The sequence below is a fragment of the Lissotriton vulgaris genome, chromosome 11 (genome assembly GCF_964263255.1).
Source record: "Lissotriton vulgaris chromosome 11, aLisVul1.2, whole genome shotgun sequence".
In the NCBI taxonomy this organism is placed as follows: Eukaryota; Metazoa; Chordata; class Amphibia; order Caudata; family Salamandridae; genus Lissotriton; species Lissotriton vulgaris.
This window is the reverse complement of record NC_141699.1, coordinates 1,079,445,446-1,079,472,917: the sequence shown is the minus strand read 5'-3', so window position 1 is coordinate 1,079,472,917 and position 27,472 is coordinate 1,079,445,446. Positions and strand designations below refer to the sequence as shown.

Genomic DNA, 27,472 nt, shown 5'->3' with positions numbered 1-27,472 from the left:
GTTGATATTGTAATCTAAACGATAAAGCGAAGCAAGGGCAGATGTGGAGGCTTGATTGCTCCCAGCGCCCTCCTTCTCAACACAGGCCGGCTGCAATAAGGCACAGAATCAGTGTTTTCTGAAGGCTGATGGGTGCCACTTCCTCCTGAAGATAGCAGACTTCCTATGGGCTGGACTTCCAAGCTGTCCTGGAGCCCTGAGGCCGAATAAATGGTGATTGCTGTGTGGTTCTTGGAGATTTTGCGTCTGAGGATTGATACTAATCGTAGTAGGCGAGATATTTGCCCAAACACACCCCTGCAACACTTTGCGGCGGGCCTGGCCCTGGATATTTAAGGATATGGTCTGCCAAGCAAAGTCCTGAGTTACTTGCTGGAGTTTGCAGCATTTTTGGGGCTGCAACTTGGGACACCATCCCAGCTTTCAACAAACATTTGTTTCTGATAGATACACCTGCCACGTGGATTCCTCACCTTATGAATATCCCCCTTGCGTCAGCAACATTCGGAAATTCTTTTCGTAGCCTCGCGCCGACGTGGACTTGGACGTCATAGAGACACGGCATCGCACGCGACTCTGCTGACGTCACCGACGCCTACAATAGGCCCACGCCGGCGTGATGACATCAGCTCCCTTTTTTCCGCGTCGTCGACGCTAACGGTTATCGGGAATCTCTGTAGCCAACTGGTACTTTGTTGCCTTTTTGTTGCCATTTTCTGCTTCTTTGTATCCTGTCTCTTCGAGGATGTCATCTAAGAAGACCGGCTTCAAGCCCTGCAGGGAGTGCGGTAAAATGATGTCTATTACCGACCTGCATGATGACTGCATCTGGTGTTTGAGTTCCGACCATGATGTGGATGGTTGTTCTTCATGTCGGAAGATGAACCCGAAGGCCCTGAGGGAAAGAGAGGCCAAGCTCCTGGTTGCGAAGCTGAAGGCTGGGAAAGAGAAATCGTCGAGGTCTCATTCTCGAAGGGCGAGGTCGAGGACGAAGTCGAGGTCTGGATCTCGAGAGGGGTCGTCTTCGAGGTCGGCTTCGGATCATGCTTCGAAGTCGAAGAAGAAACATAAGAAGAGGAGACATGAGTCCCGACGTCGTTCCGGTAAGGAGTCGGGCTCGAGGTCGAGGTCACCGAAGAAGGTACGTTCAAAGGTGGTTACTCTGGATGTCTCTGAGCCTGAAGGTGAGGCCTTACCTTCGGAGTCGCATGGGCGGTCTCCTACTCCGGCTCCGAATCCTTCTCCGTCTCCGAATCTGTCTCCGGCGCCGTCCCCGGCCCGAGAAGAGGAAGAGGCCCAGGAGGATGTGGATTCCGCGCTTGTCGAAGAGCCGAATCCGATCCCTCCTCTGGACCGGCCTGAGGGTTTTCCGCCGCCCTTTCCTGCCCCAGGCCAGGACCCTTCGGCATTTCTTAACGCTATGTATGGCGTCTTCTCAAGGGCGTGGTACCCCTCTGGTGCACCTTCGGGTCCAATGGGTCCTTTAGCTTTCAGTTTGGGAGTTCCTCACTCCTATCCTCCAGCTTCGTTTATGCCTTATATGCCCGCTCCGACGCCGCATTGGCAATTCCTGGCTCCGCCGAAGTCGTCAACACCGATTCCGGCATCGCCCGCTTCAGATCGTCCTCGAGGGCATACCACTGTGCCATCGGATTCGATACCGGCGTCGATCCCGAATCCGTCGGAGCGGCTGGTGGATCCGGCTGCGAGGCGTGTGAAGGAGAGGTCCAGAAGGGAGGCTCAATGCCTTTTGGAAGAGCAAAGGTACTTGGATTCACATTCTGATGTTGAGGAAGGTGAATTGGAGGAGAACTGTTTTGAGGAGTTGGCTGATTCAGGAAGCCTTGATTTCTCTCCAGAGTGGGAGTTGCCCTCAGGCTCTGGTGCTCCTTCTAAGGATGTCCAACCTTACCATTTGGTTATGAGGAAGGCTGCTGAGCTTTGTGCTTTGTGTTTGTTCCCTTCTTTTGGAGAGAAGTGACCTCCTGATGACCATTAATATTCTTCTGAAGCCAGTTAGTGCAGTGCCCAGTTTCCTAAAGGTCAATCAGTCTTGAAGACTATAATCTTGGAGGCTTACAATTGTGTTCACACCCCATGTAGTCCTCTATCCGCATCGAGTCTTCCATCATATCGAATCAATGTCCTCCACCCAACCAATCACTCCCTTTCGGAGTCACCATCCCTTCCGATACCCTCAACCTCAGTCACTTCTGGATCTTAGAACCCAACACACACATCACTCCACTCAGTGATATTGTCTTCTACTTTTTCATCCCTGATACTCCGTCTCATGTGAGCTTCCTCAGCGACTGCCATTTTTATAACATCTCTGCGCTAGGAATCAATATCAGGGGCTATCTGATCCAACCAGGTGTTGGCCACTGGCCATGCATCTTGTGGCCAAGACCTAGGCTAACTGCAGACATCTATAGGACATTCTCTTGCCCTTCGGCCCTACAATATATCCCAGGAGGCAGCAAGCCGCTGTGAAATCAAGGGTGATGCGTACTGCCCTAAGGATCTCCCGCACCACCCGTGCCCATTACCCCCGGACCCCTCCCCCACACTCCCAGGCTAAGTGCATCAATCCGCCCAATCCACGCCACACTAAGGCATACCGCTGAGCGGGTAGGATCCCAGCGCTGGAGTCCCCGTGGCGTAATGCAAGACCTATACAGAAAAGTGTAAGGAGTCAATTTAAAACGTGCATTACAGGACACCGTGTGCGTGAGTTCATTGACTGTATCCCAATCCCTGTCGGTGAGGGGTGTATCCAGATCTACGTCCCAGGTTAAGCGCGCTTTTGGGATGGGCCATACTGCGTCTTCATGCATAGCTTTATACACGAGTGTGATCAAATGCCGGCCCGTCCACATGTCAACACAAGGCCCTAGGTTTGAGAGGATCAGGGATTTTAATTAAAATTAGCAACGTGAATATGTGCTCTTCCCAGGCGCACAGGCCTCAGTTCTTCCCTTGCAGGTAGCACCAGCTGAAGCTTTGCAAGGAGTCCTGTCTGAGCAGCAGTGCTCATTTTAATGTACTTGGTTATTCTGTGAATTGCTATTTCGTAGCTCTGCTAGTAACAGGGGTCGATATTGCCCAATGTACTTATTGTATTTTATTCGATTACTAGCAGCCCGTCCCGACGTTGTCCGGGTATGAATTGCTGCTGGCCAGTAGTATATTGTTTTGTAGGATTTCGTTTTGATAGCATTTCTTATCTCTGACAGGCCTGTGAAACGCTCCGATTCACAATGCACTGCTGATGCACTTAAGAGTGCGCGTTCAGTAGTGTGTGAACTCTAGTTTCCCTACTTTATTTTTCCTTGCAATATTATATAGCGCGAACTCGACAAAATGGCATGAGCACAATTTACATTACAGAAGAGCACATTCATTTGTGGTAGGCACGGGGAGACAAAGCGATTTGCCTGGAATCACAGGATGTTGAGCTGATGCCGAGATTCGAACGTAGCTCCGCAGCTCTAAAGTTCGCAATTCTAGAACTTGTGGCGGAAGGTGTGTCTAAAAGTGTATGTTGGTGCTGGCCATCAATGAGAGAGACCTGTGCATTTTTTTAAATCGGTGGTGAAAAAATATGAGTATGTTGCTGGAGATGTGGGCCGCTGTGCCACCAATGTACTTACCGGGGGAGGGTAAACACCCATTATTCCGCAACTTTCTTTCCACATACCAAACTCCGCAAACTTTCATTACGAAAGTACCATGACTCCGCAATGCCATTATAACGCATGGCATTACATTTTATATGCTTTTACCACGCATACATTTACAACGAAATTCGGTAAAAGCATGTTTTTTTTAAATGTTTGGATACGGTAAGTATGGGTATAGGGGTATATGTTTTGGCGTACTGAGGTATATGTTTTGGGGTGTTTGGGTATTTTAAGGGTTCAGATATAGTTTTGGGTTATGGGGTACAGGGGTAGTTTTAGGGTTTAGGGATAGGTATGGGTTTTGAGGTACAGGGGTATTTTTAGGGTTCAGGGCTAGGTTTGGGTTAAGGGTTATAGGAGTATTTTTAAGGTTCAGGGGTAGGTTTGGGTTTTGGGGTACAGGGGTATTTTAAGGGTTCAGGGCTAGGTTTGCGTTTTGGGGTACAGGGGTATTTTTAGGGTTCAGGGCTAAGTTTAGGTTTTGGGGTACAGGGGTATTTTAGGGTTCAGGGGTAGTTTGGGTTTTGGGGTACAGGGTTATTTTAAGGGTTCAGGGCTAGGTTTGGGTTTTGGGGTACAAGGGTATTTTAAGGGTTCAGGGCTAGGTTTGGGTTTTGGGGTACAAGGGTATTTTAAGGGTTCAGGGCTAGGTTTGGGTTTTGGGGTACAAGGGTATTTTAAGGGTTCAGGGATAGGTTTGGGGTTTTGGGGTACAGGGTATATTTATAGGGTTAAGATGGGTTAGTGTTTAAGGGTGTTGTGTATTTTAATGAGTAAGGGTGGGTTATGATTATGGGGTGCAGGGGTATTTATAGGGAGCAGGGTGGGATTAGCACACAATATGAGACATGGCATGTAGGGCGGAACGTACCACACGCCCCTAGCGTTTGACACGCCCACAGCACAACGCAGACACGCCCCCAAGGGACTACTTTGCTGGCACGGTTCTTTTACCTTTTACATGTATATGGTGGGCGTCTGCATAGCCTATGTCCTTCTGTTGCAACTGCCGTTTCCAAATCTGTATTGGGTGTTGTGATTGGTGCTGTGGTTCCTGAGATTACCCGCTTCAAAGGTTTGGGCGCTCTCTTTATTATATTAGTATGGATTTAATCTGCTAACTAAAAGCTGGAATGTACAGAACCTGGGAAGAAAAAGCAATGAAATATTGGGCACAATGATCGCTTTTTTTTCCGTAATCCCGCACCTGCACACGCCCACAGCACACGATATGAGACATTGCATGAAGGGCGGAACGTACCACACGCCCCCAGCGTTTGTCACGCCCACAGCACAACGCAGACACGCCCACAAGGCACTACTTTGCTGGCACGGTTCTTTTACCTTTTAAATGTATATGGTGGACGTCTGCATAACCTATGTCCTTCTGCTGCAACAGCCCTCTCCAAAGCTGTTTTGGGTGTTGTGATTGGTGCTGTGGTTCCTGAGATTACCCACCTCAAAGGTTTGGGCTCTCTCTTTATTATATTAGTACTAGCAGCCCGTCCCGACCTTGTCCGGGAGCAACAGGCTTCCCCGACCCCCGCCCGGACATTGTCCAGCAGCCCGGGCCACCGCCCGGCCCGTCCCCTACCTGCCCCGACCCCCGCCTGCCCCGACATGGGTCCCCTTACCTCAGCCGCCGCTCCTCCCGCCTGTCCGCTGCTGATATACTGCTTTAAGTATGTCTGTTCTTCTTTGCAGAGGTGTACAGCTGACCAATCCGTTCTACAGTGTGTACATTGGCTGGGAAAGCTTACATCATAGCTAATCTTTTTGGCCTAGAGGTGTGTTAATGATTGCTGTTTCACCATAAAAACACGGGATCATTCTCTTTTCTCCTGCAGCCCGGGCCCCCGCCCAGCCCGTCCCCCGCCTGCCCTGACATGGGTCCCCTTACCTCAGCCGCCGCTCCTCCCGCCTGTCCGCTGCTCGCACCGCCGCTGGCCTGTCTGCTGCTCCTCCCGTCACCGCTCCTCCCCCGCGCCATGTCCGCCGCTCCTCGGCGCACTCCTGGACGCCGCTCCTCCCCGCGCTCCTGACGTGAGCACGCACGTCGCGGCCGGCGCTACTTCGGAGGGACTATTTTTGTTTTTTACTGTAAATTTTTTAAATAACTTTTTTAAAAAAATTTATATAGCCTATAACCATCTGCACACCCTGACGATTCCAACGGTGTATCTGTTGTGTGGATTGGCGCTGTGGTTCCCGAGTTTACTCGCCTCAAAGGCTGAAAGTTCTTCCTTTATTATAGTAGTATAGATTTGTATAGCGCTTTATGCCCCTTGTGAGGTGAGAAAGCACCAATCGTTGGTGTAATAAGAGGAAACCTTCTTTGGTGTGCAGTGTTGGTATTACAGGGGCCTGTCTGGGAAGGGTGCCCTGGAGTGCCCATGTTTCGGAGGGGTGCTCCAGTCACGTCGCAGCAAATCTAAGGATAAAACCAAAGTTTCAAAAGACCGAACTCCCCCCCCCCACTGCAGTTCGAACCTGCCCCCTTCGTATTATAAGGGCATCTTCGACTCACTTAAGAACTGAAATTCACTTTTTTACTTTTCAGTATATGGAGACCAAAACCGAACCATGTGCAGCAGGGACACGGCAACCACATGGAGGCTGCCACACCCCCGCCGCGGGCTCCTCTGCTCCAGGCAGGTGACCTCATCAGGCTCCAGGCAAAAACAGCCTTCGTGCCGAACACTTCCTGGTGTCAAGTGGGAGCTCTTAGAATCTGATTTTCAGAAAGGGATTAGATTTACACGATTAAGAATCCGACAGAAGAGAATAAAAGCTGTCAAAGGGGCAGCCGTGGATCAGATTTTATGAGATCACTGCTTGGGTTTCTCTGATACTTACTGTGTTTCCTCAGACATGAGTCTGTGCTGTTGAACCCAGCGGACATGCGCAGTGCGGGGCTCTGGCTTTGGCTGAGATGCTGGGCGGCAGCCCTGTCCCCTGGGGTGGACCATGAGCCACGACTCAAGAGTTTACTGATGTGGAGCTGGGACCATGTGTAGGTATGAAATGACCACCAGTGAATCCATGAGCTAAGAAGGCCCATGGAATATACAGAGACCGGCCTCACCACGAATGCGGTAAAGGTGCAAGCGGAGCAGGGAGGCCGGTCTCTGTTTAGCAGATGGTTAATTGAAAAACCAAAAAAGGAGGACATTCCCTGAGAAGAGCGCTGTTATACCAACATACAATCGTAGTTTCAACCAAGGCCTTGTAAAATTTATACTAGTAACCTTTGAAAAAAGCACAGACCTCGGTGGCTCCCTTGTACACACATACATTGAGCAAACCAAAAAACCTCAAGGTTTTTTTATCAAGAGGACATTCATTCTTTTCTATTGACGAAACAAAGTTCATGGAACTAGAGAAACGAACGTTCAATTAACGTGGAACCTTGAATAACAAACAACAGATTGATGCGAGAACACTGTCCTGCAGAAGGTGTAAAACAAAATACCGAAACGCTGCGTCGACAATTTGTTTTTTCTTGATTTTATATGTCTATGTGAATTTTCACATTTTTAATCATCATTTTATGGTACTTCTGTACAGAATAATGTATTTATTAAATAAAATTTGTATTTTTAATGATCTTTCTCTACTGATCAAAACATTATTGTATTCTCTTGATATGACTGTAATATTTATTATTTGTGGCACTAGTGGTTCCTTAGTGTGGTTAGTGGATGCTAAATTTATCGTTTTTGCGCTTTAAACCATAATTGATTGATAAAACTGTGGGGACTTTCTTATTCATAATGTCATTTAGAATAACTACTTGTGTATTAGATAGCTCTGTTTTGAGGCATTTATTGTTATGCTAACTGAACTACCAAAATCCATCAGTATAAGTGTACAATTGTGTCCTATGTGAACCACAGTTTTTCTAATAAAATCACTGGCCACAAGCATCTATCGACCTCATAGGTACATCAGTGTGAGGCTCCTGACATGTCTCAGGACTCCTCTACCCTGCTTTCATCTCATAGTTACCCTGGCTCAGTGCTCACACACCAGCTACTTAACTCTTAACCACACTGCCAACCTCAATATCAATAGCTCTAGCTTTTGTTTTACTGCTAAGCGTGTAGCTACTTTCACTACAACCCTGTGGATTGAAGCATATTCTCAGCTAGGGTGATTTTTTTCATTTGCTGTTTTTTGCTTCCAAGCTCTTTGTCTTAAGGAGGTTCCAGATGCCTTCCCTTATCATTTGACGCAGACGCTTTCACTTGGTCTCTGTATTGAGTCAAAATTTTGTGACTGAAAATTGCAATAACTCTATGGAGCATTTTAGTTAAGTGTTAACCCTGTTAGTTATTTGTTAAGAAGGGGATAACCTACAGGACTCAGACTTCTGAATACAAAGTAAGTTTGAAGAAGTATTTGGTACTGTTTCTCTGTATATCTTAGCGTTTAATACCTTTTTTTGGTCATAAATCAAACTGATAATAGTTACACTATGCTGTTCTAGTAAATAGACTTTTAGTGTAAGCACCACTTACTTTAGTAAACACCCTTATGCCCCAAAACACAAATACTAAGCCCATGCCTATTAGTTTTGAGACCACTTGTATGTACATTTTGGAGTGAACAAGTACTACCTTTTTTTTTCTAAGTGCCAACATTTCCTAATGAAAAAAACTAAAACATGTTAAACATAGTTAGGTTGATTAGTTAAATAATTTCTTGCATGAAGTATACCTTTCTTTTAAATGGAGTTCTAGGTCTGTAATGGTTACATTTGAGTACATTTAATATCCATATGTAAAACAGTTGGTAAAACAAGTGGTGAATTGTAAGATTTTGCTCTATTTTCTCTTTGGTGTCACTTCTGTGTATGGTTAGAACAAATTAAAGGTGTGTCTCTTTAAAGACCCATCAGACTGGGATAGTCATAGCCCATATTTAATGTTATTGCGTGGAAATGGGATCACAGAGTGTGAATACTATTAGTCACCAAGGCTATCGTTTAACAGGGCCATGTTAGAGCGCTAATTGGAGCAAACAGTGTCTGGTTTCCTCGTCTGCCATTCCCACAGTGGACTATGCAGTCATCCTGTTGACCACCTTGGCCCGGCATTGGGCGAGACTCATTGCATAGTTCGCCTTATTCAAATCTAGGCAGGCAAGTGTTCGGCAGAGAGGAGATTGTGTGGCAGTGTGCTTTCCAAACTTCTGTTGTAATGTAATCTGGTCAAACATTATTTAATTGGCTCTCTGCATGTTTTGTGATCTCATGTCATAGGATCTTTAGTCCCGCCTTCTTTTGGAAGTTGTTTGTTTAAGTTTTAAGTCTGAGCATAATCTGCTTATGTACAGAATACTAACCATTCTGATTCTGCCACAAGAGAGAGAATCTCTGTGATCTAATTTTCTATCTGAGCGGGAACAATAGTTGCTACTTGAACCAAGTGTTAACCGTGAGCCGCAGCTTACTGTCGCAATGGTTTCCTTGTGAAAACCTCTGTATGAAAAGGGTGAAACAGTTTCGGATAAAGGTCTTGCTTTACCTTTCTTTGTTTGATAACTTCATCTTACACCAGACATAGATGTCTTCTTGAGTTTTAATGTAAATTGTAAATGTATTAACTGTACAATTAATTAAAATCATTACAGTAAAAATTGCTCATCATATTGCAGCTAGAACAAATAATTAAAAACAGTTATTTGTAACAGGGGTTTAAAATATGTTTTGATAAAAAAAGTTTGAGTCCCCTCCCCAAGTTCCACCAAAGTCAGTCTTCCCCAGAGTTTGTGTTTATGGAGGTGCGGCTTTGAAGGCGGCCCAGACTCCCATGTCGTTCTATAGGTGGCATTATCGGGCAATGATTTATTCCCCTTGGCCTCTTTAATGTAGAGTATGTTATAGATACATATGTTCATATCGCCCCACAATACCCCAATAGACCACCGCACTCACCACATACAGTTAGACTGCTGGTTGGGCACCTATACTGTGCCTTAGACAGGATTTAGGAGCTCCTTGTAATGGTCACTTAGTGGGATGGCTCTCTGAGGTGAATGTTAAGACCATTGAAGAGAGGCTGCTTCCAGTGCGTATTGCCCCAAAGCGTTGTTTGATTGCTTACATATAGTACCGTAATGTGGTATTGCAGATACTCCCCTAAATATTATGAATTCATATACTTTCTTGGCCAAGAACCCTATCCCCACAGTTAATGAAAATACACTCGGAATAGTATTAAAACGTTAACAAATTAGAACGTCACTCTAAGTCTGAAGTCCTTCCAGTTTTTTCAGCCTCCTGAAAGGGATAGTCTTGTGGAGAGGTACTTGGCCTGGTTTTATTTGATGAGGTTTTTATTCTGTTTAATTTTAGTGTTTTTCAGTTTTTTTTGTTTGCAGCGGTGCGTTCTGTCTCATTCTATATACTGAATAGTCTTGTCTTCTTGCCCACAGTTATCCTTTTTATTTCACTGTGATCTCAATTACTTTCTCCCTGGCCTCTTTTTTAAAGATTTTTTTTCGGCATTTCTTGAGCTCTTTCGAATCTGTCCTTAGTTGACCAAGGGGAAGAGTTGGTACTGACCATAATGGCGAGTGTGGGTGTTTGTCATTTCTCTGTAAACTTCTTAGTGTGATTGTTTTTTCACTGCGATGTTACACCGTATGTGGTTGCAACGGTGAAGATAACCAAGTAGTGCCTGTCTCTTCCTTCGTTCTAGGTGGAAATAGGAGCTGAGGAAGACTTCTTTGTATTAACAACCAACTCCAGTTTTTTTCATTTTTATTTTTTTAGAGTTTTATATAGCGCAAACTAGACATGAGACTTCCTGTATCAGAGCTCTTTACATGATCCCCAGTTTTGTTACAGATGGACACATTCATTTTTGTTAGGCACTGGAGATTAAGTGATTTGCCCAGAATCACAGGATGCTGAGCGTCCTTGCCGAGACCCGAACTCCGTCCCCCACCTTCGAGGTCGACCACTCTAGCCATAAGGCTACATCCTCTCCCCAGTTGATGGCTTTATTTCCTATCCCACCGCTATGTTGATTTTTTTTTTTTTATTCGCTTGTCAAAATTATTAAATTCCTGCAAGATGGTCTGGTTACTTGAAATAACGATCATAGGGATATTCTTGTAACTTTTGCCACCAATGGCTCCTGGTTGTTGCCATCCAAGAAAGTTCTGGGACAATCAGAACTTCAATATCTTTAGTGCCAGTGTTCATAAAAAATGTACCAACTCCATTCTCGACCGCCCACGCACACTCAGCTCCTGTTGAGTCTGTGAACATTCAGCTCAAGTGGAACATAGTGCATCCGCAGATCACTTGGTGGCAACTGCACTAGGTAAGCAGTGCCTACAGTCTGGATTGTCACATTATATAGATTGACAACTCCGCTGCTATTTTAGGAATGACCTGGTTTGTCAGACACAATTTTGAACCCTTATCATTTTCTACCACACAATAGCGTGCAGTCTCTTATCTAATAATACAAAACCAAAATGTTGTTTAATCATTCCTAGATTAAACCAAGAAGGCTCATGACCTGCCAGTTGGCAGGCATGGGATACACACCTTGGCCCCTGTTTTTGTAAATTTCTGTGACATTCAAGCTGAGGGTTTGATTCTTCTAATGTTGGATTTTGTTGAAATCTGGTAATTGACCTGATTTGAATCTGTGTTGCTTTATTGTACCTGTGCCTAGTTCTGCCTTATGGAGTGCTTGATGCAAATGTCTATTGCAAAGACCTCTTGCTGCTTGCGAAAGGCACGTTAACGAAAGCAGTTAACCAATGACTTGGTCTAGGAACTGGAATCTGATGCGGTCGTAGACTCTTCTGTTGCTTCTCAACGCACACCACTTGAAGCGATCTACCTGATACTGTTAAACTGGTAATAGCCTATGCACCTGAGCCTATCCTATGCTACATTTTATGTAATGAGTGATGGATTTCCATCTTTGTTACAGCATTTGGAACTATGACCATTAATACTTTCAGTTGCATCTCTAACCAGCTCCAATGGCCACCAGCCCATCGTCTTGTGAATGTTTCTTTCCACTCCCTGAACTTAGGAGCATGGTCTTGACCACCAACATGATAAGAAACTAGTCGTTGAGCATTGACAGCCAGACACTCAACACATTGATTGTGTATTGGTACACGGGCCCCTACAGATATGAGATCTGCCTGTGTAATGACATACTGTCCATTGTTTGAGACCTGAACTAAGCCATTGGGGCCCACCCTGTGTTTCCTGGGGACCCGAGCTCACAGACACGGGACATGAAAAGGTATCTGACCAGTCTAGCGAGGAAATAGGAATGCACAATAAGTTAAATATCTGCAAAACATTTCCGGTCCTTCCTTCTGGACACGAGGCGCGACAGACCGACCAATACACTTGCGCAAGCTCTCAAAGATCTTGACGTCTGCATGTCCTTTGTACTTGGTAATGCTGACAAGGATATGTGCATATTGCATCGCTAAAGACCTTTTCCGCGCTTACATTAGCCCAAAACTGCTTGGTGGTCTCTTAGGATCATGATGCTACTTGAGGCCTTTTGGTTCGTTACCTTGGAAATTAAATCCTTGTATTATTGGAATTATTGAAGTCCCGAAGCAAGACAACATTAAGGACAAAGCCTGTCATTTAATATTCCACGGAATTCCAACCGACATCTAATACTTGAACAGCAAAAGGCGAAGAAGTAGAAAAAGAAGACGAGTTAAAGACTAAATTTCAAGAGAAGCGTGATACACCATTCAAATTTGCTACCAAAATTCAAGGTCCATTGCAGGAAGCCTATTCTTGGCCACTCGTTTTTGTTGTTTTAGTGTTCTGAGTTATGCAAAGTGGTGACCATGTTCCATCGCCATACTGATTTATTAAATGTCGAATATCCATGGAGCTGGGAAGCATTACATTTAAGTTGGAGGCGCTCTATCGTTTTTATTGCCCAGATCAGCTAGGGCTTGCGAAATCCTTCTCTGGAATGTCTGTGGCCACAGCATATCTCTTTGCTTCAGCAGAGCTTACAAGAGGAGGTGTGCTGCTGTGAAAACTGAGGGTTAACTAAGGGAGGAGTGGTGCCTAATATGATGATGAAGAAGATAAAGAAAGAGTATGTTAAGTTGGAGGGGCAGATTGAGTGAAACCAGTAGAGTACTGGTGAGCACCTTTAGTCCTTGACAGATAAGTTGCCCTCCTTTGAGGCCTAGATGACCGCCACCGAAATAGCTGAATTTCCTTTTCTTACTTACACTGCTCACAAACCAGCCTATTGTGTCTACAGAGAGTTCAGTACTCAGCTGACTGTCTTGTGGTGTATTGTTATGATCTTGTACCACTGGTCCTTTGCACCTTTCACTGGGGCATGATGCTCCAATTGAGGGGATCCAAGGTGCTGGAGATGTGTCTGTGGAAGCATCGCATGGGGCATCTCACTCTTCATACACCTTGAATTTCCACCAGACACCCGGCCTATCCGGCCTTGTTGTATATTGTTCCTTCGATCAGCAAAACATGCTTTGAAGGCAGGTCCTTCTTCTTTCTGCCCTCAAAGCTCAGGAATCCACTTCTCCCTTTGTCTAGACTTTGGGCCATATTTGAAGCTAATCAGCAGATGCGGAGTAAAGTATGGCTTCCAAAGTAATCCACGATTCATGTGGCTGCTGCATTTGCAAGCATCACGGGGTCGCTATTGGCCAGTGTGCTTGAAAAGGAGTTTGAAGATGAAAATAAGCCGCTGGAGATCTGCCTCCGTAGTTGTGTATCTGGGGCCATGAACAGGTCTTGGAGATGGTGTGAAAGCTGCAGGTGCACTTGTAGACAATAGAAATAAGAGTCAAGGGGTGCAGATAACCTAGCTCCTTTTCCTGCCTTATTGCCCGTGCATTATATGAGCCTCGACAAGTGATCAATTCTCTTCACGCCTTCGGCTTCAGATATTTCATTGTTTCATGAACTCACCCTACACTCAGCCAGCCAATGCTCTGCAGAGGTCTATAGAGGAAAAGACATGATATTGGGAATTTTTCTAAATGGTTATGTTTCTGGGGGCGAGAAGTAACGTGGATGGAGACGCAGAGCCCTCTCATCCATGCCATATCCACCTCATCGACTAAACAGCAAAAAACGCCACTTCTCAACATCCAAGCAGATTATCACCCCACACTTTTAACAAGAGCCTGGATCGGCTGTTGTCCTCATGCTCTTCTTGCCTGTGCATAGGTTAATCCCTATTGTGTACACCAAGGGTCACTAGATATAGTCAGCCTATTGCTGATTTTACTAGGTGGCCGGATACCTCTGTGTATCTCACCCAACCTGTTTGGATTCAGCTTTGCACCTATCACTCTAGGGCAGGTTTCTCCAAAGTTGGCCCCGGAGGGACTGATCCATGCCAGATTTTTAAAATGACAACATGTATCTAAATGGGGATATGCCAAAGATCTGGCATGGATCTGGCCCGCCAGGACCGATCCTGGAGAAACCTGCTGTGGGGCATCTGATTCCCCAGTGGCTGGGACTGGGGTACTATCAGTAAAAAATATAATGATAAACAGAACTTGTTGATCAAGAAATGTGTGTTGGGATTCCCAAATATTACTTTGTGAACGGGTTCTGCGCCATACTAGGTGGCTGCATTGGTTGCCCTTAGCCTGTTGATCATTTGGATGCCAGACCGCAAATTTGACTACATTTAAAAGAGAGGGAACATAGAATTGATATTTGATATTTCAAAAAAGACAGTAAAACTCCTAGCATCCACACCCACAACCTTTGCATGCATCTATCAACCTGAGAACTAAATGTCTCACTTTATTTCTTACAGGTAACTTCGAAGTCGGAGTTCACATCGCAGACGTAAGTTACTTTCTCCAGGAAGGAACAGCTCTGGATGAAATAGCCAGCAGTCGAGCCACCAGCGTCTATCTGGTGCAGAAGGTGAGGCCTGGCACTGGGACACTGTTGTGTACAGCTTCCTGGAGACTCGCTTAGGGTCTGCTGTTATATTTCCAACCTCCTCTTATCCCTTCTCTCAACATGCCTTCTTACCCTTATTTATCCACATTGGTGAAAAGCTCTCTGTTGCTTTTTATCTAGTTTAGTGTACTATAAATCCCATATATACATATCAGCCGCAGTTATAACATGCAGGTGAACTGCCCATATCAGGAGAGAGTCCACCAGCCCTCAAGGGTTGTGCTTGACACAATTTGAGTCCCGTGCTCTCCATGCCACTGGAGTCAAGCTATCCTGGCTGATGAGGGTGAAAGCTTGAAACTGGTCCTAGGATGCTTGTTTCCAGTCCAGGGAGGACCTGACCTGGCAGTTCGGGCTGGACTGTTCCCATTGGGCGCCGGGTCAAGACTGATTTGCATATGGCTGGGTCCAAACTGGAATGGCATGGGGAGCAAAAAACGATGGATTCAGGCCCAGATCTCTGTACTAGGGTGAATGTATGAAATTGCTCTGCATTGTATCCATCAATTGTTCTTTTTGCACAGTTTGAGACCTAACATGAATTTCTGTTCTCTCCCTACATCTGTGGGTAGAGAGCGGTATTTTGTGTTTGATCAGCGTATGTGGCCAGAAACAGGTCAATGTATCTTTTCATTTAAGACAAGAAGCTGAGCTTGTTATTTGACGAGGAAACCTAGTGGTTAGTTTTGCAAATTAATTTCTGGTGTGCTTGACAACAACATGTTGGTAGGACTTTTTATTATAGTTCATTAGTTTTTGCGCAAACAAGGGTACCTCTTGTTCCTGTCAGGTAGGACAAGGGTTCCATCAGTCTCCTGTGACTGAACAAACTGGATCATTGCAACATTCTCATCATCCTTGGTCACTATTCCTCTGACTACTTTGAAAACCTTCTCAACTTTGCCATCTGCCCTCTGGTCAGCCACGCTTGTACCAACTCAATTTTGTTTTATCACCATGGACGCTGCCTGACAATTTATGTAATAAATGGCTTCCACCCATTTAGTCCACTAGGATTTTTCGCTTCTGCCTGCCCATTGTTTTTCACTTTTAACTGTAAGTCTCACTACCTGGGTCTCACCCCTGGTGAATTCACACTAAGTGGAATGATCGTGGTAACTGCCCGTGTCCACCTTGTAAGTCTGAGCTTCTGCGGCGCAGCTAGAGTAAGAGGCATTAGGCTGGTTACACACGAACACGTGTGCACGCACTTGCAAGTGCTGTTCATGTGAGACTACTCTTGTGTGCAGTTAATCTGGCGCACAAGTGACTGCAAGGACTGGTGCTTATCTGGAGTAGGTCTCATGATATTTTTGGGCTATGATAGTACTTCTGTAGTGCTTACACTAAGTGCAGTTTTGCTCCATTTATGTCGACACAGTCGAGCAAGGTGCCAAAATGGGGTGAAATATGCATGGTAAATTTGAATTTGCATATCCCAACACACTACATCCACATCTCCCGGAACTTGTCATAATTCTCCTGCTCAGCTCATAATCCGTTTCCAGGCCTTTGTCCCCCCCTACAGAGGGAACAGATGATGTCATCCCAGTTGGACCACGACTCGTACATGGCCATCTAAGAAATACTTTGCAGGTGGTGTTGTCATGATGTATCCCTCTAGATAAGTTCATGTACCCAGCAGAACTCCAAACCCTCCGTCGGAGATGAATAACACCCCCAAAATAGCACTAAGAAATACGGGCGGTGAACCTATAAAAATACTTATTTCTAAAACCCAGGTCTAGGCATTATATGTGAACGGCAACCACACAGAATGAGGAAATAGATGCATCTATACGTGAGTGTTAAAATGAGGTCCAACCTGTGCCCAGACAGTGTTAACAAGTGTAAAAATGACAAAATAAGTAATATTCTGGCAAAATCTGCCACATTACGCCGTAAGATTTTCCTTTTCTAGCTGAATAATTTGCTGCCCCCTGCTGCACAATTTGCCTCTCCCCTGCTGCATAATTTCAGTGACCCTGGCTATTGGACAATAACAACCATCACACCACCTTAACAGACGAAAAGCTCGCTGTTGAAGGAGGCCTATGCCAGGCCCAAAGTCTTGTTGCCAGCGGACTTGAAATCAAGGAGTACAGACCGGGAAATGGTTCACACCCAGCATTTTCACACTGGAACAGCATTGGAGCATTAAATCAACTTCTAAAATGAAGCTCCTGTCTCTGTTTGCACCCAGGGCCAGGCTATGAAGATGTTCCATCCTGCCTCCACTCCACCGCTGCTTTTGTACACAGTCATGTACCATTCCCTGCCTCTACTACGATGTAAAATTCTCCATTGCAGCTAGGTTCGCACTCTAGAATTGAAATTCATACATATCCAGACTAATAACGTTGCTTGTACACTACTTTCCAATTTGTGCCAAGGTATTCTTCAGGAAATGCAATCAATTACAGACACATATGGGGGTCCCTGTTTAAGCACATTTGGTCATACAATCCCAAATAGATACTTATGGATCAAGTATGTTTTTGGGATGTCCCTGCTGTGCTACTCATTGACCTCTAGTGGCCCAAACTTGACTACACCTGGGCTTGTAGATGTTACGCTTCTTCAGGTCTTCTCCTAAAACGTGACTCTCCTGGTCTGGTTCTGCAGGTCTCTGCTCAGGGGGATCCTGGATTGTCATTGTGTAGAACCCAGGGGTACACACAGGCCCAGGTGACATCACAGGCAGAAATACATTCAGTCTAATGAGGGTCAGAAAAAAGATCTGCCAAATACATTCTGCCTAAACTGGCACGAACCTCTCTGAAGGCAAGAATTTAGGCTGCTGCAGCCTTTCCACCACTATGCACTCTTATTAATGATGGATAGTTCACTAGGGTGTTTTTCATACCTGTGGCCTGCAAGGAAACTTTAATCCCAAACTGTTACTCCTGTGATGGTGACATAGCTTGATATATCTTCTGAAATTGTGCCCTTACTTACTGATGACTTCTTGCCTTCGTCTCTTCGCGATCTATCACCTTGATTCAAATTGAGATGGTCCTTGACTGAACAAGTGCAGTTGCATTTTATGAATATTAAAGGTCCCCTGTTGGTTTGATTACATCCATTCACTTACTTATCGATGCAGCCACTGCAGAGGATGTGCTATATCATTTTAAGGAAGTACAGAAGTGTAAGCAATTGTTTCATTATTTCGGGTGGGTGACCGCCCACCTTAAGGGATGATCACAACTCTTGTCAGGGTGAACTATAAAACTCATTAAATTAACCTGAGCTTAACCACCTGGAAGATATGGGACAGAGAAGAGAGGCTTAACTTAGGGCAATGTGTAAAGTATTTATGCAGGACCATACACAGTGATAAAGTAAAAAAATCAAACAATAAAAATCCCAAACTGAAATAGAAAAATAGAGTAGGCTTTAATAAACATAATGACTCCAAAGCACCAAAAATCCAGTTAGGGGAATCAAGTGATATGAATTTTAAAGTTTTAAGTAGAAATCAGGCCAATTACTCTATGGTAGCAGTAGGCCTTGGGTACTCCCTAATCAAGGAGGTAAAATTTTCTGGAGGCAACACGATCCACTTTTTCAGTAGTTTCTGTTTGCCTGCCTTAAAACAGGCATAAAGGCCATGTTTCAGGCATTTTCAAGATGACAAAAGCCTCACTAAACATGGGGTTTGAGGGCTGTGAGTGTATAGGGGCATGCACTATGGTAATCACATCTAGCACAGTAATCCAATTGTAAACAGGTCCAGTATACCACCCCCCCCCCCCCAACAAAAAGACAAAGACATCTGAAAGGAACAAAACCAGGGCCTTTCAGCAGTTGACTGGTTAAACACAAGAATTGTCCTGGCATCCAGTTATCTCTTTCAAGTAAGCCATGGTTTAGCTGTATTTGATACTGAGATGTCAGCAGAAGGCCCACAGCATGCACCACAGACATTTTTATTGAGCTTAGATGACCCCCTGTGGCCATTAAGAGGAAATCCACACCTCTTTAACACCTCTCCCTGTCTAAGCACAGGCTGAGAGTTGCTGGAGTGTTACTGCAAATTAGCCTCCAGGAACTCCAGGTAGGTAAAAGATAACTTTTTAAAGTTGCTTTTCCTTAATATTTATTAACAATCGGACATCAACATTAAATTGGGTTTTTAATAACTATTAAAAGTAGTTGTTTAATTTTCTTAATTTTTCCCATCGCCAAGATATAGTATTAGTATTTTAATCTGCACTCTGATTTTCTACATTGGACTGCTAGAGCTGTCACAGTGAAAATAGCTATAGGCGCCTTGTCACTGTAGGGACATGGAAATATTCATTTTCTATTTGTTCCACTTTTAAATTCCTGGAACCCTGCTTCGTGGGCTACAAGGCCTTCATAGGGGTGACTTAATATTTAAAAGGGAGGTCTTAATGTGTCAAAAATTGTTATTTTGACAGGTCGCACTGCAGGTTTTGCACTGAAGCAGTTCAACTGCACTGGTTAGGCCTGTAACCATGTATGCACCACCACTGTAGTGGATAGCACAATAGTTGGCGGGGGTAAAGTGCAAACTTCTACAGCTAGCAAAAATATATGGTCAGGCAACGGGCAAAAAATCCAGGGTGACCCTGAAGAAAGGACACATTTCCAACATGTAGGCAGAGTATGCCAAGGTGGATACATCCAAAATGGCCTCTACCTTGAAAGACTGATTGGTTTTGAGGTTCACACAGGCACACAACTACCTCTTATTGGCTTATACACATCTGCTAGCCACCCTAATTTCCATACTTTTTCCACTGAACATCACTTTGCTTTTAGAAGAGCGACCCAGAGACTGAAGCATGCCACGTTGCTTGGCTGAGGGTCCCAAGTCCTTTTAACTGGAATCTACATTACTCCGTTTCATTTGCAAAGACACGCACGTTAGAATACCACGGTGGGTCCCAGTTTGGTGTATGGCTAGATGAATAGTATTCAATTCGATATAATATTTATTCAATGTTAAAAAGATCATAAAAGCATAAGATAAAAACAATACAATAAAGCATTGGAATAAAAACACTATCACCAATGAGGGGCCAGCGGATGAGTTATTCCAGTATGATCTCCAATTGTGTGCCATTATTAAGAATTCAATATTGAAACCCCTGAAACCTATGTCTGACCATTCTCGCTCATTAGATGAATAGTAGTCCATTAAGTTTAATCCTTATAAACACTGACTGATTCACTCGTTCATCTCCATATATGTCCTTCTAACTTGCTCTGCCCTCTGTTTCTATGTGCAATACACCTGAGAGTGGTGTCGTCAGTAACCAGCCTTGGAATTTTGCTCATGTTCTCAGACTGTCTTTGTGCAGTTTTCCACAAGGAGGAAGATTGTCTGCAGTATTGAAACTCTGAATTCCTCTGGACTGGTGACGGCACACGTTGCTTTCCTGGTGCACAATAGGGATTTCTGAAGTTTGTTTGTTTTCAGACTTCAAAAAGTTTTGAAAGTGCAGTGCAGGCAGCGATCCAAAGTTGATTACACTTAGAATCTCTTGTGTTTATAAAGCGCTTACGAAAGTGCTAATCTCTGCACAAAGGAGGTACAGTAACACAACCTGGGCCCAGCCCCAAAGAGCTTACGGGTAGTGTCTTACGCAGGTACGTATGCTAAAGCCAGGCCCCTGGTAGGCGGAGCAGATTGTCCCAAGAACGCTTAAGTGGCAAAGCTCAAATTGACCTCAGGACCTTCCTAATTCCCAGCTAATGCTGTAACCATTCATCTAGACCACAGTCCTGGTCCCCGCGCCAAGGAAAGCTTAGTCCGCCTAGCATGCGATTCCGCACGTCCGACTGTTGGGCTGTCAAACTCTACTTCAAACCCACGTTGGAGCTAGAGTCTAAGCGCGTCATGTACAGCCGATACCCAGAGACGGGTGTTTGTATCAACACACTTTCTTTGTCCAGGCTGCTTGGTCTGTGGTTCCCACTCATTCAAGTGGAAGGTGCTCTCCATGGTCTTGCATGAGGTGTGTTTGAATGACTTCATTAATCTAAGCACTCACTTGTGTGTGCAGAGCAAAGGGCCTGGGACAGGGACATGACGTACACCTCCAGAAGCAAAGACATTCCATAAGTAAGTACAGAGCTGCTCTACTCATCCAATAGATTTCCTGTTAGCCGCCCTACTTCTGCTGACCTCAACAGCAGGATCTTTTCTAGTTTATCCTTGAAGTTCATGGCTGAGAGCTGATGGTCTTTTTATGGATTTTCATTTGTTCACTGATAGGCCTACAGTTCACCATTCAAGTTTTAGATCAGAATTTTAGGTTTATATTTTTCAGTATTTATGTGGGTATGTGTGCGATATTTATTAGCTTACAAAGAATAAGTAACAAATTGACAATTTATGTGACATTACCGAATGATAAATAAAGCATCCTGTGTAAATAATCAGACTGGCATAGGAAGCGCATAGTAGCTGGGAAGGTTTTCAGATCACACTTCAGTTAGAGTTGGGGAGAACGCGAAATACGGCCAGGACATTTGCAGCTGAGGACCGACATGGTTACGTCTTACAAGTTAAGCTAGGTTCAAATACCATACCTTCATCATTGATGGATGAGAATATTACATTTACTACTATAGCACTCGGGATCTGACATCACATCTATTTAAACTGAGGAAATCATTGGAGTCAATTGATCCACCGTTATCTCTGCTTCCTTTCGTGTTTTGAAAAATCACATTTAGAGTTTGGAAAAGGACCCATCAAGAATACATTTGCACTGATGAAGTCCATATGGACGAAACGTGTTGGCTACTTCGTGTCATTTTTAAAGAAGAATTTTGAATAAAGAAGTTATACAACGACCTGCTGATCTGTTTCTGAAAAATGTGTCCTTTATAACATTTGTATTACTGAATGGAGTGCCGGATTATTGTTTGTTTATAAAGTGAAGTAGTGTGGCTCACTGGTTAGAAGCGGCAGACCCGAGAGCAGAGGACGGCCCGGGACCAGGGTTCGATTCCCGACGCTGCAGGTTTCTGGACCAGGGTCAGCGGACTCGATAATTCTCTTGCCTCGGTGCCCACTCTGATCAGCGATCACACTCGGCAACTCTGGGCACTAGCTTGCCTCATCTTCACTAACGGCCCCATAAGACCGCCGGGGATGCCTGGTCTCACCTTGGAGATACCCATTAAGGGACCATCTCTCAGGGAAGCCAGGAAGGGTTTCGCAGCGGTCGAAGCGCGGGGACACGCCGGTGCGCGTAAAAACCCAGCGCTATATAAATGCCCCTATTACTATTACTATAAGAGTTGGGGATTCACTAGGAAAGGTGTAAAATATCATTGGAATGTCAGAAGGTTGGACAGAGATCTTCCAAAGTCAAGGGGTGATGCAGCACAATTTTGTGTTGAAGGTTTATATCTTTGTTTGCTATGTATTGTTCATACACTAGTGTTTTGTTACTTTACAGTGATCATGTGGCTGTCCTTCAGGTGCAGGCCTACTGTTCTAGTTAAGAAATCTCCTCTGTTCACTCTGTTGTAATTCGCTCTTAGGTAGCCGGAGTAATAATCTCCTATGACTCAGTGGTTGGAAGCGATTCTTCAGATTGAGGTTCTGTGGTATCTGCCTCGGATGACCACAGATATTGGATCCTTCGTTTTAAGCTCAGGACCCATCCGTGTAAATCCTTTGGGGTGTCCCAGAGTAGGTATCCGGAAACAAACCTAGTGCTAACAAGAATTTATCATGACTTTGATTTCACAGCAGCTGTGGCAGACAGTGACTCATAGGGCATCATTAGAAGAAGCTGACCTAAGTTAATAAGCACAAGCCCTGAAACCCAATTATCTGGCAGTCCAGCTGCAATGGCTGATGAAAAGCATGGGCGTCTATAGGTGTCCAGCGGTGGGCAGAGATGAAAGCCAGCATTGGCTCATTGAATGAGCCAATGCTAGTCTCTTTTTTTCGTTTTTTCAAAAATATTGATGTACACCTTGTTAAAATAAAAAATAAAATTTTAATAAAAAAAAAAAATGTATGAGCCAATGCTGGATGATATGAGGATGGCAAAATCCCGCCATTGGACATGGCCAGAAATCATGGGCGGAGGGATCTAAACTGGGCATAAGTGTAACCTACTGATCAGAGATCGCTTTGATGTGTCTGCCAAGAGGCCAAGAAATAATACGAGCGAATGATCGATGCTGGCCTTGAAAAAGTAAGGGACCTATATGGAAAATGGAGTAACGCACACATTTGAAACAATTAGCAACATATGAAAGATAGGTGCAGACCAGGTTATAACATATTGGGCACTTGTCAGAGCATCAACGCCGACCTGAGAAGAAGAAACAAACCACCCAAATCCGACACACTACACCGGCTATTTATGTATGGGTGAAATATGCATTCTTCAACAATTTTGCTCAGCTCCATAGCACCTGCCTATTACATAGACTTCAACACAGTAAAGGTGACATGGGAAGTTACATTAGGCAGGAACTTATTGAAAAAGATTGAGATATACCAGAAAAGTGTCAATAAACCCTTGCTTCATGTTTACCCTGTCTAATTATGTACACCAGACTTACCTCTCGCTGTCAAAGGTAATCAAGATGTACCCAAGTGGACAGATCTCTGCCTCAGATGCCATACGCCAGAGAGAGACTTCTATCACTTGGTATGAGAGTGCGCCGTGATGGAGATATCAGTAAATAAATGGAGAAGACACCAATGATATGCTCACTTTGCAACTTGCACAGAGCGAAAAAAGTAAAAACTGTTTGCAGGTTCTTTGATCTTGCCCTAGTACTTGCTAAACATAGACTAGCCATGAATTGGAAGGCAAGAGACGTGCCTGACACTAAAACACGGTTAACCAATTTTGCCAAATGGGCAGCAGAAGAGATGGAACTCATCACATAATCCAACAAAAATGAAAGGGTAGGGGACCATCCGTAATGACTGAGATACCCTCCTAATAACCATAACAACAAAGTCCGACTGGCTCCCAACCCCTAACCCCATGTAAAAAAACTATTTTGGGGATCACAGGAGCTACTCGTGCTCAGAACAGAAGACACTATGTTTATGAGATTTGTATTGCGCACAAATACCCGAAGGTGTCTCGGCGCATAGGATTATCAAGATGACATGGAACATACGGAAGAAGATCATTGGTCAAAGAGCCAGGTTTTCTTTCAGTTTATCGAAAAATTAAAAGTGTGGGACTGGTCTTAATGGTGAGCGGGAGAGTGTTCCAAAGCCTCGCAGTGGCCACTAGAAAGCGTCTGTCTCCCCAAGCGACAGTTCTAGTGCGGGGGACTGGGAGAAGATAAGTTGATGCAGAGCGAAGAGCCCTGATGGGGGTGTAAATCAAGAAAGCCTTTCTGATGAATAGTGGTCCGGAATTGTGGATAGCCTTGTAGGCAATGCAAAGGGCTATACATTTTATGCTTCTGACTCGCAGCCAATGGAGTTGACGTATAGTGGCAGAGACAGAATGTTGCTTAGGAATGGAGAGTAGTACTCTGGCCGCCACATTTTGGACAGATTGTAATTTGTCTAAGACCTGCTCCTGAGCATTCAGCAAGAGGGCATTGCAATAGTCCAATTTGGAAAATATTAACATAGTTATGAGAGTTTTTCCTGCCGCAGTGGGTAGGTAAGGGAGGAGTTTTTTGATTTTTCTGAGAATCAAGAAGGAGGAAGAAATCACTGTGTTGACATGATGGTGGAATGTTAATTTGGTGGCAACCGGTTCTGGCGGGGGCCCATTTTCGGTTGGCCACCAGTTATTCGGCCATACCGGGGAGAGGTTGCCAAAAGTCAACCTCTCCTCTCCACTAGACCAATCGCTCCTCCAGGGCTCCAAAAACATATATAGGAGTCACACAATTTGAGTGTAACCAGACACTGGAAGTGCAAGGGGAGAGCTGCAAAATGCGAAAGATCCACAAAATGTAAAAGGTGCAGGCCTAAAGTTGATCTGTCTCAATGATAGTAATGTTGCATCCATAAACAAATGGGAGAACAGACTGGACAAGTCACTGAAGAATCCGGCAGTATGTTTCTGGGCTTCGGTGATAAAGAAATGTGTTTATTGTACCATGACTTTAAAATGTAAGAAAAAGCAACACAGAAAGAACTGAAACAGAAATGACTAACTTGATTAAGCCTGCAGATATACAGTTTAAAGTTTTTTGGTCAGTTAGCATTTGCTGCTCTTTTTGGGTTGTTTTAATTTTCTTCATTATTTTTTGTTTTTACATGCTTTAACTTATTATCTCTCGATAGTGTGAGAGTCCTGAGTACCAGTAAATTAATTTAGAATAAATATAGCTTAATGTGAGGTCTTCTTTTCACTAGCAGACTCATAAGTCTTCTTTTCAGCTAATCCTGTGCCTAGGCCTAGGGTTTAACCCCAGACACCACCTTCAGATTCCCAATACGTAGCATCGGATTTAGAATCCGAAGTGATACATGCATTATTTCTCCTCTACGAAGAAGTTAGTCTTCTTTCGTAATGTGGAAGAGTCTTCTGGAAGTGAGCCCAGGGGCGTAGCTAGAGCTTGTGGCGCCCGGGGCTATCCCTCAGACTGCCGCCCCTGGGGAGGGGGCTGGGGAAAAAGGACCGAGAGTCACGAAGTATCACCGCTAATAGTTACCTCGATCATGCAAGTTACATGCACATACATGACACAGTCCAAGGCTACACAGTTAAACACACCGGTGACCGGCAGTACAAAGGAGAACACACAGACTACAACCATTCTAACACTTACGTTTGTGACATTCAAATGCAGCTCTCTCCAGCACCTGCACCGCCACATATGCAGTGCAATTCTTAAATCAAATATTGTAGCATGAAGAACAAACTGACGACTTAATGTTCACTATAAAACAACACATCTTTGCTAACATGGATTTGTATGACTTAGATGCATTTCTCAGAATATGTATCTACAAATTGCAAAATGCTCTGACATCGTGCTGAACATTTCTTTGTAAATATGTATATTTAATATTTGGAATCATTTCTCACATTTTTTTGTAAAAAAATAACTGTAGAGTACTTTAACGTCGTCTGTGTGTGATATAAAATTTCAAATAAAGAAATACAAACTTAGAAATTACCAGCATTTGCAGGGTTCCATACTTTATGGAATGTTCGCCGACACCCCACTGTACAACCGGTGGCCATGTCTACGTTTCTGCAGTTGCAGGGCAATGCCTGCAATGTTCAGCTCATGGTTTGTGCACGTGTAGTGGCGCAGCTGGCACCGGAAGTACAGGTAACAACAGCAGGCCGGAATAAAGGAAGCATAGCTGCCAAGGTTTCAGATTGCTAAGTGTGACATTTTTATAATGTCAGTGTATTTATGAGTGACATATCAACAACTGTGAGTGACACTTTTTTCGCAAGGAAAATCAAGCAATAAAACAACGGAAACATAAATATCAGAAATTACACCCATTTGAGCAAAGAGAACTGTAAAAAGATTTTAAAACGGCAGCAAAGTACTGGAAATGGAAGGGTACACGCATAGCTTAGAGGTCACAAACCCTCTGCAGACTGTAATTTATCTCAAAAAGACACATTGAGCAATTTGATAAAAAATTAATTCGCTGATAATAGCAGGGTGTGCGGCGCCGCCTGTTATTTATTAACAACCTGAGGCTGAAGCTACGTTGCATTGCAAGTCTAAGCAATTAACATTGAGACACAATTAAGCATGGGGGTGCATGCAAGCCTCAGGAGAAAAGATTGATTAAAGTAGACATAGCCTAGGGGTCACAACTCGGCTGTAGGCAGTTTTATTTCAAATATATATACTTTTGAGAGTGTGAGCCTTAAAAAGCCTGCGCTATCTAAGAGTACTTGCACCAGTGCGTGTTATGCAGCAGGCTGTAAAAGTAGTCTAAAAATACATATGGTAGCCTAAAAAATACATATGGCACTGCACAGAAATGTTTGCTTTAAAACATACCTTACTGTCATTTGTACTGACTCCTGAAGATGAATGACTTCTTGTGGCAGCTGTGCATCGGATCAGGCGCGCAGGTGCCACAACGGGAGAAGCTTAGACAGCTCCTATACTTCTGCACAGGTTCGCCAGCGACTCAGGCCTGTCTCACTCGAGTAAGCCACAGGTAGGCCTGAGGTCATGGGTCGAGTCGCCAGGAGGGATCGCATTACCATGCTGCTTTAAGCCGCTCTCCGTGACATTGCCCAGCACTTAGCAGGCTGTTGACCAACTTAATTTAGCTGCGGCCCGCCTGTCCCGGATGGCGTGTGGTGCGTCGGTGTTGAATATTTTCAAGAATACTTATATTTGACAGACAGAAATCTACATATAATAGCGAGATATGCAGGTTCATATTTTTTAAGTTAAAGGCTTGTAACAACATTTGGGTTTCCACAGGTGAAAAGTAGAGGGACTTAAGCAACCAGTCAGCTGACCTCAGGCAAATCTGCCAACTGACACCATAAAAGAAAAGCTTTAGATTAAACTGATCCCAAATGTTTTATTGAGCCTTGTGAAAGACAAGGCATGTCGCATTATGCTTGCGATGCAAATTTCCTGGTGTTATGCCATTATGCCAGGTCGCATAAGCAGGAGTTATTTTTTAAATGTATTCGTTTTAACAATGCATAAAGGCATAACCGAATAACTGACGAGCTTGCACCAAAATCGAAATACCTAGGTCATTCAGAAGAGTAAATAATGCTATGAATAGTTATGCCACATTTTCATGTGGAATGCCACTTCAGCCCGGCGTGGGCTTTGGACACCAAGTACCAGAACACTAAGCAACATGGAGGGTGCTCAG

The 27,472-nt window shown here is 44.3% G+C and overlaps 1 protein-coding gene across 1 annotated transcript in view; it reads left to right on the top strand.

Moving 5' to 3' along the window:
- Nucleotides 1-27,472, top strand: part of DIS3L2 (DIS3 like 3'-5' exoribonuclease 2) — a 799,214-nt gene that overhangs the window by 468,978 nt on the left and 302,764 nt on the right. Inside the window, exon 12 of the mRNA XM_086944551.1 lies at nt 14,510-14,622. Within this exon, the coding sequence (XP_086800677.1) occupies nt 14,510-14,622 (113 nt within the window). The remainder of the gene's footprint in view (nt 1-14,509; nt 14,623-27,472) is intronic.